Source organism: Engystomops pustulosus, chromosome 5 (assembly GCF_040894005.1).
Source record: "Engystomops pustulosus chromosome 5, aEngPut4.maternal, whole genome shotgun sequence".
Lineage (NCBI taxonomy): Eukaryota > Metazoa > Chordata > Amphibia > Anura > Leptodactylidae > Engystomops > Engystomops pustulosus.
Window position 1 is genome coordinate 176457878 of NC_092415.1, and position 23149 is coordinate 176481026.

The following is a 23149-nucleotide window of genomic DNA, read 5'->3' on the forward strand; positions in this document are numbered from 1 at the left end:
TCTCTGATTAGGAGAACAGTCATACAAGGGTGTTAATTATTGAGCCCCAAAATTAAAAAAGGTGGACCAGCTGTCACGTCAGGGGTTAATGAAATTACTTTTTACAAAACTGCCATTGGCAGAGATTATGCCCATATCCGGACAGGTAACAGGACCTGTCTGAATATGGGCATAATCTCTGCTAATGGCAGTTTTGTAAAAATTATTGAGCCGCCCAACTGACTCCTAAACGTAGAAAGACTTGGGATTCTAATGTATACTTTACATATTATACTGAATTTTTTGCCCCCCTCCTAAATAACATCCAGCTTAGCTCCTCTTGGTCTATAACATGCTGCCTGCAGATAGGACACTATGTACACTCTGCTCAGATCCTCCTGCTCTATAACATGCTGGCTTCAGATAGAACACCATGTACATTTTGCTCAGCTCCTATTGCTCTATAATATACTACTATCAAATAGGACACTATGTACATTTTGCTCAGCTCCTATTGCTCTATAATATACTACTATCGGATAGGACATTTGGGCAGATTTACTTACCTGGTCCATTCGCGATCCAGCGGCGCGTTCTGTGTGGAGGATTTGGGTCTTCCGGCGATTCATTAAGACGTCCACCAGGTGTCGCTGCTGCGCTGAAGTTCATCGGAATGCACTGAACTTCACCAAGCGGGGGCGAGTGCAGGTAAGTGCGTGTCCAGCAACACTGTTTTTTTTAAATGCACCGGTTTCTCAGAATCCGTCGGGTTTTCGTTCGGCCACGCCCCCAATTTCCGTTGCGTGCATGCCAGTGTCAATGCGCCACAATCCAATCGCGTGCACCAAAAACCTGGGGCAATTCAGGGAAAACCGCCGCATAACAGAAAAATTCGGGTAACCCATCGTAAAAACGCCATTCGGGCCCGTAGTAAATGACACCCACTATGTACATTTTGCTCAGCTCCTAATGCTCTATAACAGTGGTTCTCAACCTTTGTAATGCTGTGACCCCGCAATACAGTTACTCATGTTGCTGTGAACCCAAACCATGCGATTTGCAGTAAAAACACAATAAAATCGTGGCTCTGAAGGCTTTAGGCAACCCCTGTGTTTTGGTCGTTCGACCCCTGCTGGGGTCACGACCCGCAGGTTGAGAACCACTGCTCTATAATATACTACTTTGTGCAATCTACTCAACTCCCCCTGCTCTATAAAATGCTGTCTGTAGATAAGACACTGTATCCATCTGTTCATCTTTTCCTGCTCTATAACACACTGCCTGCATAGAGGAGATTATGTATAACAGAAGATCTTAATAGTGCAATAGACTTTTTGCTGGAGGAATTGTAACGTGCCATACTTACTTCTTACCTAATATTGCATTAAGCGGTACAGTGATTCTCAAGAAGAGCAGATTATTTAAGTCATGGTTATTTTCCTAAAAAAACTGTTCCCTTTACACTGCTGCCAAGTTACATGTTGGCATTTGCCAGCCCCTGCCTTCTCCCTCCTGAGCCGCTGATCCCTTTACCTCCTCGGATTATTCGAGTATCTGTGTAGCTACATCGGAGCAGAAGCTCATTCATCAGCCTGTGCTCTGGTGTCAGTGCTGGGAAATGAAAAGACTAAGGATTGGCACCAGAAGAGCTTGAGACCTTTGTACATGTTCTATTTAATATGAAATATGTGGAAGCTTTATAGAGAAATGTAATTTCAGGAGTCAGGACTAATCCCTTGTGGAATATAAGACTGTCTGGTTCCTGGTGTAATGAGAAATCCCCAATGTTCCCTCTGAATGCTTTCCAATGTTACCTATATCTATAATAGGATTAAGACCACCAGTGTTTTATTGGAACCCACATGATACCATATTTATATCAGTGAGATTCGAGGGGTTGTCCACCTCACACACATTGCTGCTTTAATGCAACAGTGTTTTTGAGTAAGTTAAACGTTAAAAGGAACATGTCATTCATTACATTTTATCACATTAAACTACTACCCCCCTCAGGTAGGGTATGAAATGTCCTTTCTAGAATTCCATTTTTTATGTAAAAAAAATCTCCTGTTTACTTATAAAAAGAAGAATCATAGGGCCTGAGATGAGTCAAGTTTAGAGGCTGCAGGGTCAGTGTCAATGCAGATCCCTCTATCTTTGGTTCTACTGTACCTAGAAACATGGTTTTGATGTCTTATATGTCAGATAAGCTTGAGGTTCTGGAAGATACAGAACTAGAGATATTTGATACATTTGTTTTTTTTAATTGCCTATATAACCTAGAAGTAGAAACAGCCTGCTGCAGCTTCTAAAAGTGACTCATCTCACGTAAAATAGTAAAATATGACACTTCTCTGCTGATTTTCTTATGATTTTAGTGACCATCTAATATATAAAGCCAAGTGTTTGAGTGTGTGTATGTATGTATTATTATTATGTCCGCTAACGGAATCTGCACCATCGCATTTACAATCACCAAATTTTGGACAGCGGCTCTCTGTGACTCAGGGAACGTCATAGACTTGGTAATAAGCCAGAATTTTAACCCCACACTTTCCAAAATACATTTATTAACCACCACATATAGGAGCCATTGTCTGCTGCTGCTGTGGCAGTTGGAAGCTGAGTCGTGATTGGTTGCTGTTTTGCCACAGGTCATTATTATGAGCTCTGAGCTGTGATTGGTTACTATAGGCAATGAGTATAAGATGCTTATTTGAGATAAGATGGATAGAGATGCAGAGATAGGGGGAAATTTATCAGAAATGTCTGAGGTAAAACTTTTCCAGTTGCCCATGGAAACCAATCAGGGCTCAGCTGTAATTTTATAAACCGATGTAGGAAAATGAAACTCCTGGTCTGATACAGTTCTGCTCTCAGACACATCTGACAAATACCCCCATAGGCAAAGTGACAATCAGAGACAAATACAGAGACAGTCAGAGACAGTCCCAGTCGAAGACATACAGAGAAAACCAGAGACAGACAGTTAAAGAAAGTAGGAGACAATCAATCACTGAAAATCAGAGACAGAGACAGTCAGAGACAGTCTGAGAAAGTTAGAGACATAGACGTAGAGAAACCCGGAGTCAGAGACAGAAACAGGGACAGTCTGAGACAGAGACAGACAGACAGTTAGAGACCGAGACGGTCAGAGACAGTCAGTGACAGAAATGGTCAGTGCCAGAGACAGTTGACGACAGACAGTCAGAGACAAATAGGCACAGACAGAGACACTCATAGACAGAAATGTTCAGAGACAGTCAGAGAGAGATATAGATACAAATAAACTATTTTTTGTTATGCCATTCTATTTTGTTATAGCTAAGAGCTGTTATATACTATCCTGGGCAATGCCAGGAGCTACATTTAACTGAAACGCTGGAAAGCAGGAAAATGACACATCAATCGGTGCTTTATAGTTTTGGATTTTTTTTTATAGTTTTTGTGATAATTCACAAAATAAGGCTGTATAAGTAGCTGCATAAAATTAGAAAAATAGAGGTTTTTCATAGAACATAACTTTTTCTTCTGGTTCACAGAGGGTGGTCCTGATTGGGAGCCTCATGTCCATACCTCAAACAGGACAAGGCTTATGTTTGTGAGACAACCCTTCAAAATCATGTTTTCTAGACCTAAGTTTCTCTCCAGATAGATAGATAGATAGATAGATAGATAATACACTCACCTTGTAGCAACTTGCAGCACTGGTGGTCAGAGGTCCTCCATAATCTAGCAGTGCAATCCTCACTGGCAGTCAGTAGATGGCAACCATCTGGGCTCAGACTAAGCCAATTGATTCCTCCTTTGTGATCTCTGCAAACTTTAATCAAAGTATTGGATGTGCCACAAGTGGAGCTTCCGCTCCCCATTCTCTGGAGCCCAGCATGGGCAGTGGCAAAGGGAGGACTCATGTGTTTCACCATTCAGGTGCAGAGGAGCAGGACAGGTTCAACACTTGCATCTTCTACATTGTGCAAAATTTCTTGAAGGAACCTAAAGAATGATCAAAAAACATCAAATGATTCTCTTGCAAAAATAAAACTTTATGTTCGTTGATATGTATGTATATATCCTTTGCAATGCTATGCTCATAGTTTCATAGTTTATATGGTTGAAAAAAGACACTTGTCCATCAAGTTCAACTAAGGAAGGGAAGGGATTGCATGAGGAAGGGATTTAGGGGAAACATTTCTATATAACATAGCCATCAAGGTTATTTAGGAGTAAAAAGGCATCTAGATCCTTCTTGAAGCTCTCCGCTGTCCCTGCTGTGACCAGCGCCTGAGGCAGGCTATTCCACAGATTGACAGTTCTCATAGTAAAAAAGCCCTGTCGCCTCCGGTGATTAAACCTTGATTTCTCCAGACGGAGACAGTGCCCCCTCGTCTTTTGATTTGATTTAAGCTGAAACAACTTACCACCATATTTTTTGTATGGACCATTCATATATTTATATAAATTAATCATGTCCCCTCGTAGCCGTCTCTTTTCCAGACTAAATAAATCTAGTTGTTTTAATCTTTCCTCATAACTGAGACCCTCCATACCCCTTATCATTTTTGTGGCTCTACGTTGAACCCTCTCCAACTCCAGGGCATCCTTTTTATGGTCCTTACATCCTTATCCCGAGAGTCCATACCACTCACGCTCCGCTCCCTTCTTCATTATTAACCCTACAGACCCGGTCCTATAACTCGAGGTTTACATGACACTTGGCATAACGTAAACATAACCTGGGTCTGATTGACTGGATATTTGAGAAGATTCCTGTAGAGAACATTCTCTCTGGTTCTGCATCAATAACTCATAAGCAAGAACCATTTGTCCATGATGGAAGATGTAATCCATCCAGCGCACATCTAGATGAGAATCTTTAAGTCTGTAAACTTATGCTTGTAAAAGTATAGCAGGGTTTTGATTTATCAAAGGTCCATGTGATTCCATGTAGAATGGGATTAAAAAACGCAAGATCACCAGTACCTTAAAGGGGTTGTCCACTTTCAGCAAATATTGGATATGGTTTGTTTAAGGAAAAGTTATTCAATTTTCCAATATACTTTCTGTATCAATTCCTCATGGTTTTCTAGATCTCTGCTTGCTGTCCTGCTATAAAAACTTCTATTTTTTCTTCCAGTGGAAGAAAAACTGTCCATGTAATGTGATGGACGGACAGGACATTGGAGAACTTTTCCTTACACAAACCATATCTAATATTTGCTGAAAGTGGACAACCCCTTTAACTTACTCAAGGGTTTGCGTGCTTTTGTCATTACCACTGGAATCACACAGAAAGTAATTGATTTAGTGTCCTATTTAGAATCTTCTTATGCACACAATGACATTGAACTCTGTACAAACAATGGGCTTGGAATTCACATAAAGAAAAAAAAAAAAAAAATAGCATAACTACTCAAATTGTGGCATTTTAAACTATATGACTCTCTTCTATAAGTATTTCACCATAATATAGTGATTTACATCTGTGCAGCATGCATGGCCCCTTTAAAAAGCAAATTGACAGAATAATTATGTTGATTGTAAAGCTCTTGTGCCCAAAGACATCCTCCTGTTCTAGTCTGACCTTTGTTGGACTCCTTACTTAAAGGGATTGACCACCAATCTCAATTTTAACAGGTACATGTATAAGACCCTAATAGTGTCACCCATATTATACTTAACCCGATAAAGTTTGGGGTTGGGGTGTGACGACTCATGTCTTGCTGGTTTCTGCCGCATGGAGGGGTCCATCTGGTCATATCAGTGGTTGGAGGGGTATGCGGATGTATCCCCTCCAACCACTGCTATGGGAGTAGTTACATTGGGGGGGGGGGGGGGGAGTGCAGACAATTACTGAACAGCCCTCTCTATCCACCGGAAGGCAGCAGGACACAAGATATCAGCTGCTGGTGGCTCTTGACAGCGAAAGCCCAAAATATTAACAGGGTATGTATAATATGGGTGAGCCTATTAAGGTATCACTGTTAAGACATGCTGCTGTGTGGAACATTGAGAGAGAGCTCTGTTACATCATTGACCAGTTCATGTCATGTGACCAGGGTAGTGTCATCTAAAGTCCTTTGAACAGTTACATTTGTAACGTCTACCTCATTTGTGTATCTGGTCACATGAAATCACAGCAGCCTACATGGAGGCATAGGGAGGAGTAGAAGTCCATGGAGGCTGCTGTGATGTTATGTGATCAGATACATACATACGGTAGAATAGACATTGCAACTCTAACTGGGTATAGGACCTTAAATGACATCACACTGGTCACATGACAGTGTGACATCATCTGAGAAGAGGCTCTGGAAATGGGGAGGAGTAAATGGGAGGGTCCGGAAAAGTATGACACGCCCCCTCTGATGCCAGGGAATATAACATAAAGTTTATGGGGACGTAAGGGAAACAATTTTTAGCTAAAAGAAGGGTGTCAGTTAAGAGGGCTTGCTGGGGAGCTGTTGCTAGCTGTATTTGTGTAAATGTGGTGACAGTTTCGGTTTAAGTTACTTAAACTCAGCTACAGTTTCCAAAACTGACCACTACACAGAGAATGTAGCAGGTTTGGAGGCTTCAGGGATGAGTTTATTGGGGAAGTCATGACTTGACAAGTCATATATATTATGAACCTGAAGAACCAGAGTCTACATGGATGGGGGTTCTCTCTATAGTGGAAATGTATGTTATATGTAATGTGGTATCTAGAACAATCAAAAGTTCTTAGGAGCCTTAGGGGCCATACCATCAGAAGAGTACTATAGATTACGTTTACACATTGCGTAATAGATTACATTTCTGCATTGAAGGACAAATCTTTGACTTCTGATGATGAGGGGGCTGTGACTGTTTACATAGCAGCTCCATATGCGTCTTGTCTCCATAGGGTATGAATACACAGTAATCTGCTTATCCTTTCCCTATGTGGTTTACATGAATATGTATTTACTGGATATATATATATATATATATATATATATATATATATATATATATATATATATATATATATTGTGTTCTAAAATCATCTGCTACAATCTCAATAATGTAACTTATGCTGAGCTGTAAGCTGATCCGGGAGGAGTTTCTATAGAATCCATGGTTATTCTGTCGGCTGTCCTGCCCTAGGAAAAAGTTTACAGAACAATGCTATCTATGCAGGGGGCTGGGAAGCCAGAAGTGCAGAGTCAGCATAGCTCCCAATCTCAGCTTTCCAAGAATCATACACTGGAGCTCTCCTGTAGCTACAATACACAAGACCCCACTATGTGCAATGAATATTTTCACAATTCCAGAAGCAACTCAGACTTTTAGTTCCATCACAACAAAAACTTTATCACAAAAGGCTAAACGTTGTGTAAATATATATATATATATATATATATATATATATATATATATATATATATATTATATATATATATATATATATATTATACAACTTATAAATAACCTTGTTTCTGTATTCACCTTGGAGTGGGAGTCCAGGTTGATTTGGGGTTCCCCTGAGATGATAGGGCAATATTCAGTCTCTATTTCTAGAGACTGCTTCTAAGACAAGGGTTTTTTCACTCAAATCCACAACCTCTACCGCACCCCAAATTTTCACCATTAAAACCACATGTAAATACATTTAGATTTTTGGTATCAGATTTGATTTATAGAAGATGAAGCTCTAGGAAAAGTTTCTAGAAAATCACAGATGTCACAGATTGACATTACATTATTTCATCCGTATTAACTACAATGTATCACCTACTGCAACAGTTAGGATGTCATAGCATGCTAGGAGGTGTAGCAGAGGAGCTGCGAATTAGTAACCATTGACCCTAGTTAATAAAATGTAAATACAATTCTATGTTTAAACATTCCCTTTAATAAAACTTCCCACAGTTTAACACTGCACATCTGGATTTATGCAGTTAAAAATAAACTTCATGCTAGCCAGAGTAACATTAGGCTATCCTGGACATCTGTGAACTGAGTGGCTATCATAGTATAAAACACAATATGTGATTGTAACAATATTATAATTAAAGCAAGAAAAAGAATGTACAATTAAATAAATGTTATTTGGAGGTCACTGGATTATACAACATAATAAATAAATAATAATAATGATAATACATAATTAGAAGATTACACAATGTAAAGCAATCTACTTAGAACCATAGAGAATAGATCCCAACCACTTCACATACATCTGCTATGAGAAGTTCACTATTTACCTCCAGATTTCCCAGCAGGAGATCATTTGAGGGTCTTTGAAGTTTCACAATTAGAGGGGCTCCTGTTCCATTGCAGTAGCAGGACTTTGCTCTGCCCATGTAATGTATGGAGAAGCTTCCAGCAGAGGTTCTGTGATGTAGCACCCCCTGTTTAATGGGTCACACGTGTGCAATGCAGGGGGGATTCCTCCCTTCTGAGTCTGTATCCAATCATCAGCTGCTGAGATACTTCTTCCTCTGTGCAGTATATTCCTCCACTGTCTGAGTGTGGAGCAGCTTCATGTGTGTAAGGAGAGTGAGAGCTGAACTTGGTTTTATCCTGGGGGGCGGTGCTGGCACATAGAGCCCCCTCCCCTGGAGATGCCCCCTCTCACAGCACTGTCACTGGCACAGTGGCCCCATCACTGCCCTAAGAATCTCCTACATGTGCTGGGAATTACTTATATCTGCTGCTTCATGAGAAAATTCAATTCACTGAAAGTTCATCTAAATCACTAAATATATTACACGTTCACTCACAGTATTCCACAAATTTTTAAATCTAATAACTACAGCAGCAATAGTGTAACTATAGTTGCCTCCAATGCTATAAAAATCAAACTACTCTAATTTGTCTGTCATGAATGTTATCTATCAACTATATATTTATTATTTATACATCTACTGTTATCTATCTTCTGTCAGCTATATATCTTTGATTATCTATCCATCTTCTGTTATCTATCTATCTATCTATCTATCATCATCTATCAGGTATACATGTTCTGTTATCTATCTATCTATCTATCTATCTATCTATCTATCTATCTATCTATCTATCTATCTATCTATCTATCTATCTAAATCCAAAGAAATAGAGGCAGCACTCCAAGTTGTAAATGGAAAAACGGAAGGGTTTTGGAATAACGGAAGGGTTTTGGAATAAACCCTTCCGTTTTTCCATTTACAACTTGGAGTGCTGCCTCTATTTCTTTGGATTTATATGCTTGTTAGTCTTTTACCAGGACTGTTATCTATCTATCAGCTATATATCTTCGATTACCTATCTATCAATTCAATTCAAAGAAGCTTTAATGGCAATACCAAATACAAGTTGCTTTGCCAAAGCTTTTTTCAAAATATGGGATTGTGGGGAATAAGGTGGGGTGCAGGGTGATGGAGGACATGGAGTATGGGGGGGTTATAGTATTCATGGGGCCACATGTATCACTTGTTTTTTCTGTTGTTTTTGCGCCTTTTCATTCAGGCGCACCGTTTTTGCGTCATTTTTGCAACTAAACGCAAAACTAGCCGCGCAGCAAAAATAACCAGCTTTCCCTCATCTATTTTACCAATCCAGATGTTTTGCTGCGCCTAATGATATTCATCACTTGCAATGTTTTCATTTAGGTGCAAAAACGGGCGCAAAAACACTCCAGCCCGAAGGTGGCGTTAACTGAGAAGAAAGCACTGAGCCCCTTTGCAGAACAGCTCATTTCTAGCAGCAGAGCTCAACACTGCAGACACTAGAACAGCGATGGCGAACCTATGGCACGCGTGCCACAGACGGCACGCAAAGCCGTTTCTGTTGGCACGCGTACCGTCGCCAGTAAGCCTCTGCCCGCTGCCCGTAAAAATTTGGTCTATGCGAGCGGCGGAACTACGCCGCGCTCCATAGACAGAACCGCAGAGTTTTTGCGCATGCGCTGTAACTTGGGAAGCGCTGAAAGTTTCAGTCGCTCCCATAGAAACCGCGCATGCGCATTAATTATCCCGGGCCGCTCCGCTCTGCTCTGCTCCCTCCCTGTCCGCTCTACTCTGTCCCGGTCCGCTCTGCACTGCTTTGCTCCCTCTGTCCCGTTCCGTAGCCCCCCTCTCCTCCGCTCCATAGCCCCCCTCTCTACCGCTCCGTAGCCCCCCTCTCCTCCACTCTGTAGCCCCCCTCTCCTCCGCTCCGTAGCCCCCCTCTCCTCCGCTCCATAGCCCCCCTCTCTTCCGCTCCGTGGCCCCCCTCTCCTCTGCTCCGTAGCCCCCCTCTCCTCCACTCCAGGTGGGAGTGGAGAATGCATACAGCGTAACCTGCATGCATTCCTGGAGAACCTTCCTGTAGAATAAAAGAAAATAAAGTAAGCTAATCTGTGTATATGTATGTAATATGTATATGTATGTAATGAGTATATGTATGTGTATATGTATGTAATGTGTATATGTATGTGTATATGTATGTGATGTGCATATGTGGGTGTATATGTATGTGATGTGTATATGGATGTGATGTGCATATGTGGGTGTATATGTATGTGATGTGTATATGTAGGTGTTTATATGTGTATACATATATATATATAATATATATATATATATATATATATTCTGTATGTATTTTATACTACATGGCGATAAGCTGTATGCATTTTATACTACATGGCGGCATTCTGTATGCATTTTATACTACTTGGGGGCATTCTGTATGCATTTTATACTACTTGGCGGCATTCTGTATGCATTTTATACTACATGGCGGCATTCTGTATGCATTTTATACTACTTGGCGGCATTCTGTATGCATTTTATACTACTTGGCGGCATTCTGTATGCATTTTATACTACATGGCGGCATTCTGTATGCATTTTATACTACATGGCGACAAGCTGTATGCATTTTATACTACATGGCGACAAGCTTTATGCATTTTATACTACATGGCGACAAGCTTTATGCATTTTATACTACATGGCGACAAGCTGTATGCATTTTATACTATATTACGTATATGGGGGGGGCGTCTCTCTATGGCTCGTTTTCTCAATTAAAACCTTGTTATTCTAGTTAAATTTTTGTGTTGGCACTTCAGAAGGGTCAGAAGTCAGAAGGGTTTGGGTTGCATTTTGTGCACTCGGCCTCTAAAAGGTTCGCCATCACTGCACTAGAACATATAATACAGACAGGAGCTGCAGACTCTATTTACAGTTCATCACCTTCTATTTACAAAACATTCTGCAGAATCCTGAGCTCAAAGCAAGAGAGAAGAGAACTTTGCAGAATGTTGCAGATATTACAGACAAGTGTCCCCCATGTAATTCTGCACAGTATCTGAGGGGGATACTGTGCAGAATTACAGGGGTGCAGCAGGAGATCAGCACTGGGGGATCCCCTACAGGAGAAGCCCCTGCTGAGGAGGTCACTGGGTGCTGGGTGTCACACACCTGGGTGCTGCTGTGCGTGTTATCTTCATGCTGGGATGTGGGAGAAGCAGAGAGGAGCTTGTAGCAGGATCACATGTAACTGCCTGAATCTAACATTGCGCCTAAACTGCGCCAAAATTGCGCCTAAGCGGTGTTAAAGTAAAGTGATTAATAAGAGGCAGGAAATTACCTTATCACAGTTGGTGATAATTCTGCCAAAACAGTGCGCCAGAATTTAGGCGCAACTACTACACTTAGGCGCACAAAAGTGATAAATGTGGCCCATAGTTTCATATATGTCTCAGTCCATGGTATATCAAACATTTCTCAGCCTATGGCAGGCAATGACATATTCTGCCACTATGGCCATTGTGGTCTCCTCTTCCAACAGCAGGATGAATCTTTACTCCCTCCTCCATGTAGCTGAAGCCTGGGAGGAGATCAGAGAGTCTCCTGAACTAAGTGTCCCTCACTGCATAGTATTTAGAGCAATGTATCAGGAAGTGGACCTCATCCTCGGTGGCCTCCTGGTCCTGGCACTGTTGGCACCGTCTGCTCTCCCTGTACGTCAGTCTGTGCTGCCCAGACTCCATGGCCAGGTTATGGCCGCTCAGTCTGACGGTCTCTGGGGTCCGGTAGTTTCTCCAGATACAGGCCAGTCGGTAGTCTGTCTGTAGACTCAGTTTGATGGTCAGCTTCTGGGATGATTCTATGGTTGTGCAACATCCCTGTCGATGTATAGGCAGAGGAGTAGTTGCGAATAAGCCCCTTTGTCTGTATGTCCCCAGTAGGTGAGCCTGTAGAACTCACTTCAGGGTCATATAGTCAGATAAAGGTAATTAGCAGCGGTAGAGCCTGGACAGGCAAGGGTTAAATCTGTATTTAATATTGTTAGCCAATGATGTTCCAATCTGTAAACTGGAGTGTGATTAAAGAGTGAGACCACCTGACCAGAGTGTAACAAAACCCCTGGACAGGAAGTGACAAGGTCTTTTGGGATCCAGCTCTCCAGGAGAGTACACCTAGCAGATGATCCACCCAAGCTTATAGAGAGAGACAGCGCGTTCCGCACACCACTAGTGCTACCACACAGAATACCTAAGATTAAAGCTGCAGCTTCCACAACTACCTCCCAGTCTGCACCTACTACCAGGCTGGTGAACTACTTCTGAGGATCACTCTCCATGACCACTCTCAGTAATCCGGACTCTCCAATAATCTGGCATCTGTACTAGATCGTTTGGCCCGTTGCCTGCAGTTGGTTGAATAAAGAACCGTGAGTGATTTTGCACAACGTTGCCTCCGTCTGTACCCTTAGTACGGCTGTTACACCAAGGGCGCCCCATCCACTACCCAAGAACATATACTACGGACACTAAGGGGTTGCCCCAGGGAGATCCAGTACATGATTTTTGCTTTTGTCAACTGTGATTGGTCTATATTTGCGTCTGCCTGGGTTTGGGTTCCCAGGTTAACAGTGACCCCCTGCTGTTCCCCTGGAATCCGGACAGATGTTCTGTAGGTGCAAGGGATCATAATGCCCTCTTCTTGTGATATGTAAAGGGAATCTGCTGTTTGAGGTGGTATCTATCTATCTAAGATGAAAAAGGCCAGCTGCACTTTAAAAAATGGTGAAGAAAAAAATGTGTTTATTCACCCAATGCATCTATATTTAGGTTGCTCCATGCAACCTTTATCAACCCTATCTATCTATCTGTCTATCTATCTATCTACAATCTAAGCTATATATCTTTTATCTATCTACTCACCTAATGTTTCTATCATTTATCTACTGTTTTCTCATAACTGCTTACATATCTTATAACACCTTTCTAATGTGTGGTTAGCACTACAGCCTTGCAGCACTGGGGTCCTGGGTTCTAGTCCCATCCTGGTCAACATCTGCAAAGTGTTTTTATGTTCTCTCCGTGTTTATGTGGGTTTCCTCCGGTTTCCTCCTACACTCCAAAACATACTGGTAGGTTGATTAAATTGTGAGCCCCATTGGGGACAGGGACTGATTTGTCAAACTCTGTGCAGCTCTGCATAATCTGTTTGCGCTATATAAATAAAGGAATTATTATTATTAAAGATGTATTACCTATCTCTCTCTACTTCTTATTATTATCAAACTCTCCTATCTATCTATTCAAGAAAAAACAGCAGCACTCCAATCTCAATAGAGAAAAATCGAGTGGATGTATTCATACCACAACAAATTTTGAAATCGGAGTGCAGCTTTTTTTTCTTGAATATATTACGTAGAGTCTTTTTCCGGGCTCTGTTGGCTTTGCACTTGTTTCTAGTGTAGTGCTGCCCCTGATATTTTTGTTCTCCTATCTACTCCATAGCATCAAATGGAGTGACAGCTCCCGGAGTGTAAGCCGCCCGCCTCCTTGCCTGCAGTCGTACGCTCTCACCACTAGAGGGGGCGCGCGTGGACTTCTCAGGCCTTAAAGGGCCAGCGTCCTCCTTATTGGCTCCTGCTAATCCGGCTCACCCTTATAATCCGGCACCTCCCTTCAATCCCTGCCAGATCTTCTCCTTGGATCTCCTATGGTTTCCATGCCAGGCTTTACTAAGCCGTTCCTGTGGAAGAGAAAGCCCATTAGCGTTTCCAGACGCTTTCCTATGTTCCTGTGTGTCTCCAGCGTTCCCATACGCTCCTGGTGTGTTCTGTCTTCCAGCGTTTCCAGACGCCTCCGTGTCTCCTGTCTCCAGCGTTCCCATACGCTCCTGGTGTTCCTGTCTCCAGCGTTACCAGGGTACCTCCGTGCTCCTGCCATCCTGTCTCAAGTCTTCAGTCTGCCTCCGTGCTTCCTGCTGTGCCTCCCAGGGTTCCAGTCCAGCGGTGTCTGCAGTCCGTGCCAGCGTTACCAGTGTTCCTCTGTGTTGCTGCTGTCATTCCAGGCTTAGACTGTTTCCTGCACATCCCGGTATCTTGCCTGCCACCGCGGGCCTCATACCATCTCCCACAGTGGTCCAGAGGGTCCACTGGTCCACAGACTCCTCCCTCCAGACTCTTCCCATAGAGACTTTTATTTCTGTTGTCTGTGTGACCCGTTACACCCGTTTTTCCTAGAGTGCAAATAAAAATAGATAAGAAAAGATAAACTTGATAGGTATAGGAAACGATTATTCTAATGGAAAATAACATCTAAATATCCGAATCAGCACTTTTTTGCCATTTCGCAGCACAAACATTTTTATAAAATGTCATCAAAAGATCGTACAGTCATAGTTTTGTACAAAGGATTAACATTTTTGAAAATGTATTAAAACATAATAACACCTATATAAATTTGGTATCTCCTTGATCGTACCAACCCAAAGAATTAAGTACAGTGCACAGTGAAAGCAGCAAAAACAAGAATCTGCAAGAAAATGGCGCAGCTACATTGAGAAGAAAATTAAATCATTCCAAATCCTCTTACAATTCTGTTGTAGGTTATGGGGTTTTGAAAGGACAGGAGCATAAAAATGAAACGCAAAATGGAAAAAGGACATCTTTGGCAAGGAGTTAATTTATCAGATTTCGCTAGGTTCACATCTCATTGTAGCCCTCAGTTGTAAGGATATGTTGGGAGGGTTCTCGATGTATCCTTACAGCTGATGTATCCAGTTAAATACTTATACAAAGGGATACCTCGTCCTGTTACTCCCCTCCCCCTGATAGTAGGAGGAGCAGTTAACATTGGCATTGTCCTTATGACACCCACAGCGTAAGTTCAGCAGAGGTCGGGGATGGATACAATACTATTGCATCTGTCCCATAGGCTCTCATGGCCATATATAGCAGGAGTTTATCCATCCAGTGTATCCTGTTGGATGTGACATACACCGCGTAGACTATGACAAAAAGAAAGCCTCTACCTATCAGTATGGTGCATGGATATCTTCAGCTTTACTGACATATACTCTGAACATATCCAGAATACGAGATTTAAATGTACCCTAAGACATATTTATTTAACATGTTTCACCCCTTAAAGGCCACTCCCTTTAATCACCTATACCATCTAAATTCTTGTAAAACCTTCATTTCAAAACAGTAAGTCATGTATTAGAGTATTTTTGACTAAGCAATTAGACATTATGCAGTTTTCTAATAAACTAAGCTGAAATTAATCTCTGAATACTGAAGATCCACATACATTGCATGAGCAGATTAATACCAGATGCTGAAATGAGCGCAGCCTCACGGCCCTGTATGTATTTACCAGAAGCCTCTCGCTTTAAAGTGATTTAGTCACGTCACACACAGCTCCCAGCCACTAACTGGACACAGACAACATTGTTACAGCAAAGCACAGAGGAATAGACAGATGAGATCCGGTTTTAATGGCACGTTTGCTAGTAGTAAAAATAAATCGGTTCACAACCAGAGCTCAGTATTGAATGTATGCAAAAACCTGGTCTTAAAAAAATTATCATAATTTTCTGCTATACTTAAAATCAGGGAACCTGTTATCAGACCTGTCTAAAATGGGGCATCCTTTAGTGTAGGTGAAGGAAGGATTCACTGTATAGACCTATAAACTCCTCATGGGAGGGGCTTAAAGAGAGCATCTTGTGTACATGGTCTTTGCCTGCGATCACATTATGGGGCACATTTCCATCCGGAGTTTTCTCACAATAATGTCTGACGATAATGCACTGTGCCGCGATTCACTACCAGCGTGCGCGCGCCCGATATTCTGCATGTGCTGCTTTTTCCCTTCAGGTTTGCCGGAGTTCACCTTCTTCTTCCTGGTGCATATAAGTGCATTGTCTTGAGACACAATTTGAAAGTTAAATCCCGCACTCAGTCCAAATCCCAATTTCTGTCGCATGAAAGACACCGCAGCTGCGCCAAAATCCGGTCGCGTGCTACACAATTCCAGTGCAGACCCCTGTTAAATATCTGTCACAGCTGCGCAAAACCAGAAAAAGTTGTAAAGTCCGGCGAAAGTGCATCCGCAGACCCTTAGTATATAAGCCCCTATGTGTTACTAATGTGTTTTAGGATGTGTTTTGCCTGATGTATTTGCTGTGCCTTTCAGACACCATGAAAACACATTCTGTAAACGCGGCCTAAGAATATACGGTAATATTTCCATTACCCGGTAGGTGGGCCCCCAGAATCAATATAACTAGGGGGCCCTAAGCCCTCCAGTCGGACCCTCGGAGGTAAATAGAAATCTAGACAAGCAGGAGGAATGGAGCAATAAAGAAAAAATAAGCAGTAGATGTGAAGAATGGCGGTGACTAACCTGTGTAAGTCGTTCTGGAGAGAAATGAAGGTGAGGCAGAAGGAAGGCTGGTGGTGCTGGTGCACTTCTATATGAAGGTAGGCGTAGAGTGGGCATGTTAGACGGCGTCCTGGGGCGCTCCTATACCTATACCAGGACAGTGTGCGCAACATTGTCAAGCGGGAGACGGAAGTTTCGGTCTCCCAAGCAACAAGGACTCCCATTGCCCAAACAGACACAACGGTGAAATGTCAGCGCATGAGAGCTGGAAGTTTGGACCTGCTCTGAGTCCTTACTACTATCTTCAGCACATGAGCAGGACCTTACATGCTAGTGACACTCAGACCGCAAAAACGGCCACGGGTCCATTGTTTGCGGCCTGAGAATGCACAAGTCACTGCAATAAAGTGGTGTATTTTACGTATTTGTTGTATATAGAGCGAAAACTTTTCTTACCAAACACTTTTCTTGTTACATGAATGTAAAGTAAATGCAAATGCTCTTTGGTCATGGATAATGGCTCTTTTCGATTCAGGCGCACGGCCAGCTCATCTTCCACCATGGGTGGAAAAGAAGGAGGAATAATAAACATATATTTGGAGCTGGCCATAACCTGGGCCATATGGAAACGTTTCTTTGTTTGTCTGTTTATAAAAAGTTGAAACATGCTGTAAAAGCTGACAACTTCACGATCTGGACAGGAAAATATCAGAGGCCTTTGGAAAACAACGACTGAAAGAATAAACCATTTCCAAACAAACAATTGAAAACATTCAGATCCAGATGTGGAGAAATTATATTACACGGTCATTAGCCGCTTAATTGAAATCAATATTTATAAATATCACAAAGGATTAGTTAATTGGATGTGAGGGTGAAGCTAGTTGAATGAATCTATTAAGAATGTTGGACTTTTCTCTGCAGTAAAATCTGCCAAATATTTGTAGCCCAGACATGGGCTAGATTAACAAAGTTTTTGTTTGCAAAAACAACTGCTGGCTACATTTACGTTAAATTGGCAAATTTGGTTGCATTTGTCACACAACAACCCATTCAGCAATGACTTTCCCTTGCAGACATTTCTTCAGGGAAATCTGACCCATAAGAATCTATGGGTGCGTTCACATGTTTAGTTTTTCAGATGCAGTTTTCAAATGCAGGTGTGGATCATAATGGGTGAGAACTAGAGATGAGCGGGCATACTGGTCCAAGCTTGATGCTCGTTCGAGTATTAGCGTACTCGAAACGGCTCATGCTCGGACGAGTATTTCGCCTGCTCGAGATCGAGCTTTTACTTAAGAAAACACAGTGAAGAACAGTGACACTGAAGAACACATTGCAGATGTTTCCGTACATCTACTAACTTATCAGAAGACACGAGTGCAAAATGGTGTTCTTCACAATAGTATGTTATTTCTCAATAAAATGACACATTTTATTGCAGAGCCTTGGTCCCCTTGAAAAATGCTTGAGTCTCCCATTGACTTCAATGGGGTTCGTTATTCGATATGAGCACTCGAGTAACGAGCACTCGAGCATTTTAGTGCTCACTCGTCTCTAGTAAGAACATATCATTGAGAAATATTACCCCCTCCTCTTTTTTTCACTACACTCCTGGTTTTAACATCAAAAACTGAATGTATGAACGCACCCATAGTATAAAAACACAACTCTGCCTCACTAGTTCATACATAGTACAGCAGCAATCCCAACCCCAGGGCCGCATCTGCCATGAGGCGGGATGAGGTCCCTGCCTCAGTTGGCAGATTATTGACCATTTTGGGGGCGCAAAAATCGTTGGTAGTATAGACTAGCCGAATGCTGGCAAGTTCGTACTACCTCAAAAATCAATTACATCTGTGCCTTTAAATAATTGCATGCACGCCGGCCTCTGTCACTACAGGCAACATGGCTGCCGGCGCTGGCTGGAGAAGTGGACGAGAAGCTGTGGGGGAATGCCAGGGCTGGAAGGAAGTACTAGGTTTATTATTTTTTTGGAGTGTCATGGCTGTATATGATACTACTGGGGAGGTTTTGCATATACTGGGGGGAGGATGTGTATGTACCGGGGGAGGCTGTCTATATACTGGGGAAGGCTTTGTATGTACTAGGGCAGGCTGGTGTATATACTGTGGGAGGCTTACTATGTATTGGGGGGAGGCTGTGTATGTAGTTCGGGGAGACTGTGTATATATTTGGGAGGGCATGTATACTGCCGAGGGGCATGTGCTGCTGATGGAGGCCATATATACTGTGTGCAATATGTCGTTTCTATGGGGGAATCTGTATATATGCCTCAGGCAGCAAAAAGACTAGAATGGGCCTTGCCCAAGCCTCATTAATTCATACATAGTACAAAAGAATCCTCCAGCCTTATTAGTACATACATAGTACAGCAGCACCCTCAGTCTAATTAATTCTTACACAGTACAGCAGCGCTTCTCACTGATCAATATTTAGCCCCGGGTCCTTTACCAGAAAAAAAGGAAAATCGTTGCAGCAAATCTGCAGGTTGCTCTTCTGACAGGGCTTCTAGTGAAGCATATACAGGAAAAGCTATATATATATATTATATGTGTGTCTAAAAGATAGATACGAAAGGTTTATACGCCATTAGCCCTAGCAGACACAATAGTCCACTGACTACATGGGCATAACAACAACCATATGCCCTTCCTTTATACAGTCCTGTGCCATCTACATTGAGATGAAGTATGGACATTTGTCACTACAAGGTGCTCACACCGCTTGACACTGAATTGTAGAATGATGTTTTTAGGCAGTTCCTTGGGTTTGAATTTGTATGTCTGAACAGGTATATTTTATAATTGTAATTCCAGGAAAATATGTTTTTTGTCCCTGTGACAATTTTTTTGTGCCGTCATGATTATCAATAAAGTTTTATTACAGACACCTTACAGCTGAGCATTGCAGTCTGGGTCTAAAGTAACATCCAGAGAGCTCCACCAGAGGTCACAGTGGGCAGAGAGGTCCGGCTGTAACTAGGGGGCATCTGTAAGTCAGGTGTTTAGGCATCTAGGGAATTAGAGGCTCTTTATTGATAGAGATGCATTATGAATAGTTAAATTCGATAGGAGTTCCACACAAGACTAGATCTGGACCTAGACATTTGTGTAGTGAATTCTTCCTGTTGTTTTATCTATGACTGTTCTAGACTTTTCATAGTAAATCTCTTCTGTGGTTCTTGGCTCTGCAGGGTTCCAGATGCTGCTGTTGGATCATGCAGCACATTTCTGGTAGCAAAGTAGAAATGGATGACTGCTTCACACAAGTGCAGGAACATTTACTTACAGAAACAAGAGCTGATATATCATTCAAAGGGTTTCTCAAGTACCAAACTTCTGAATCAACAACGTTTGTGGTCAGTGACCAGATGTTGAGTAAGTGAAAATATCAATTTCCATTTCATTGGTAGGATGCAAAAACAAACAGGGACGTGAAGAAAAACATTCTCGTTTTAGCTAGTGTGGCATTTTACCCAGGAATAAAGCAATACACTACACAGACCTTCTTCAAACTCAACTTCTGAAAATCTACAATCCAAAAGAAGCCCCAGTGTCCTCTGGATTACCAAGCCAATGATGTTGGATTTTTATTTTTTTTTACTGGACTGAGTCTTCGAATTCTAAGCGACAACAGACAATAGACATATTTATTGAAATGAAAATGTAGAGTCGGTACCATGAAATTATTTTAAGGTGCCCTACTACATTTGTAGAGATTACCAATACTGCAGAGTATCAAGACCAAAATACTAAGCTTCACTGTTGGTGTGGTGCAGAAGCCATGATAAATGCCCCCCAATGACTAGTGATGAGCAAATCTATTAGTTGGTTTGTAAATTAATTTTTCAGGCACTGAATCCAATCCAAATCCTTTCTGATTCACCACGGAAGAATTTTTTGAAATGGTGGCTACATAATACTGTCATTACGGTCAGTGGTTATGGTGAAAGGATGAGTTTGAAAAATTTTAAATATGCTAGAAAATTAACAAAATCGGTGAGGAGCTTTTAAATGAAAATCAGTGTTTTAGAGCACTAGAATTTTTATACATTAATTTTCAGGATAACTGGAGCAACATCTGTTCAGACTACATAGATTTGAACCCGAATCAATTTTTTTGAAAAATTTGACCGACCTTCTACAAATCAATTCTTGGATGATCTGCTCACCTCAAACATTGACCTCTACAAAGAGCACAGGGAAATCTAAAAATACCTGCATGGATATCAATCATTATCTCCAGAATATTTCTGCATATGGTTTATTTAACTGTTTTATATCTCTCAGTGTAGTCAACAGGGGCTCAAAATGGCTGCCCTTATAACCATGTAAAAAAATTAGAATATACAAATATTACATTGCCCAAATTATGAGAAAGGAAATGTTTAGCTGATCTGATTTTTAAGAGGTTGTCATCAAGATAGAAAATAACTTCCCAATGGGTGAGGTTCCACCAGTTGGGACACTCACCAATCATAAGGAGAATGGGGAGTCTGTTTTCACTAAAGGGTGGAGTGGTAGGCCGGGCATGCGCCCTATAGCTCCATTCACTCCTATGGGATCGCTGTGTTCGGATATCTTCAGTCATAAAATTGAATTGAATGGAGCAGCAGGGAGCTGGAGGATCCCATTCTCATTATCAGTGGTTTGTAATTTTCAGAACTTCTTTGAATAGGAAGTTCTCCCTTATCCTGTGGATTAGGGATAGCTTTCTAATTTGGGATAACCCCTTTAATGAGTACAGAAAAAATATATACATGATCCATTCCATTTTAATGTCACAATTAGTAAACATATGTATATCCCAATATGTTCCAATAAAAATGTAAACCCTCCTTACAAAAGTAAGTTAAAGAAAGTTTTTGCTATCATTTTCTATTTGTTACTCTTTATTGTTGAACTTTATGGAGACAGCATTGACCATTAATGTGGGAGATTCCCGGAATATTGAGACAAAAACACCCAAACCTTCTCCTGGTCCACGTAAATGAAAACATTTTTATTAGAGCTTTTTATTAGAACTTTGGATTTGAGAGTGCCTTTGGTTATTTTTGGGGGCACAATTGTCTAATACCCTGGTATTTATTGAAACAGACACAAATGTCAAAAGAAACGGCACCAGAGAGAAAAGATCACTCATCATAAATGGAAAAATGTCTACAAGTTTTTTTGCACTTTGTGAGTTACACAGAATGAAATGTAGGATCATGGGGTAAAGAATTACTGATTGGAATCCCCCCCTTATTAAAGGGAACCCGTCACCACTATTTTCACAAATACAGCTAGTGACAGGTTCCTATAGAGCTCTAATAACTATTTGACACCCTGCTTGTAGCTAAAAATTATGCCCCTGAGATTCCCATATATTCAACTTTATAGTTTTATCTGGTAACTAAGCATGGCTACATGTAGTCCAGGTGGGCGTGGCCTCCTCGGGCTGAATCCAGCAGCTCCTCCCCATCCCTATCTCTGTATGCTGCTATAATGTCATGTGACCAGGGTGACATCATCGCAGGTCCTATAGCTTTTGTAGCATTAGGAGCTGTACACTAAGCATATATGTCATGAAATCACAGCATATTTTATCACATGAAATCACAGCAGCCTGCATGGAGAGGAGTAGAAGTCCATGGAGGCTGCTGTGATGGTTTTATGTGGTCAGATATGTACATGGGGTATAGTTTTCATATTAAGTAGCTCAAGGACCTTTGATGATGTCACCCTGGTCACATGACATTAGGCCACGCCCCCGTGGACTAGCTCCAAAGCTGCATAGATACCAGGCAAGATTATAACTCTGATTTTATGGGGATCTGAGGGGAACAATTTTTAGCTAAAAGCAGGGTGTCAGATAGTTATTAGAGCTCTATGGGAACCTGCCACTACCTGTATTTGTGAAAATAGTGGTGACGGGTTCCCTTTAAAGTCATCATGGTTGATGTGCACATAGTTTGCATTGTAACACAGTTGTTAGTGATGCACAGTTTGCCACTTAAGGAGCTACTCACGGTATAAGACCGCTCCACACAGTCTTTGAAAAAGTCCACAAAAAATAGAGAAAAAATTTTTTCACTATGATCGGAGCTCCAAGGATTCTTCTTCTCCCTCTTATTTTATCTTAAAACTTCGATGAATAGCACCAATCTTCAATTTCTCCTGCTGAAAGTATGTCACCATTCAGACTAGCACCATCGCATTCTCATTCTCCTCTTTTAATTGTATTGTAACTGAAAGAAAATATGCAGGCAGATGGTGTGGTACGTTCCAATAAGGTTAAAATTTATTCCATGAGGCTTCCCGCAAACAATTCGAAACATGTGTTCGTGAAATCGGAGCAGTCAACTAATAGAATTCTAGTGTGCAAATACTGGCTACACAAACAATTAAAAATTAAGGGAATGTGCCAGAGCCCAAAACCTAAATAAATCAATTATACCAAAGCTACAACTTCTAAAAGTTTCCATATTTTCTAATCTGCTGAATATAAGTTACAAATTATCAACAATTTGCTTGAGTTTAT

At 41.4% G+C, this 23149-nt stretch overlaps 1 protein-coding gene across 2 annotated transcripts in view; it reads right to left on the reverse strand.

The window, feature by feature from the left end:
• Window positions 1–8500, reverse strand: part of WDR86 (WD repeat domain 86) — a 32616-nt gene extending 24116 nt beyond the window's left edge. The window contains exons 1-2 of one of the 2 annotated variants that reach the window (XM_072153896.1): window positions 8208–8500; window positions 3668–3975 (exon numbers count right to left, since the gene is read on the reverse strand). In XM_072153896.1, the coding sequence (XP_072009997.1) occupies window positions 3668–3905 (238 nt within the window). In that variant the 5' untranslated portion in view covers window positions 3906–3975; window positions 8208–8500. Of the gene's footprint in view, window positions 1–3667; window positions 3983–8207 lie in introns of both variants that reach the window. The other variant, XM_072153897.1, reaches the window with a different exon arrangement.
• Window positions 8501–23149: the final 14649 nt, after the last annotated feature.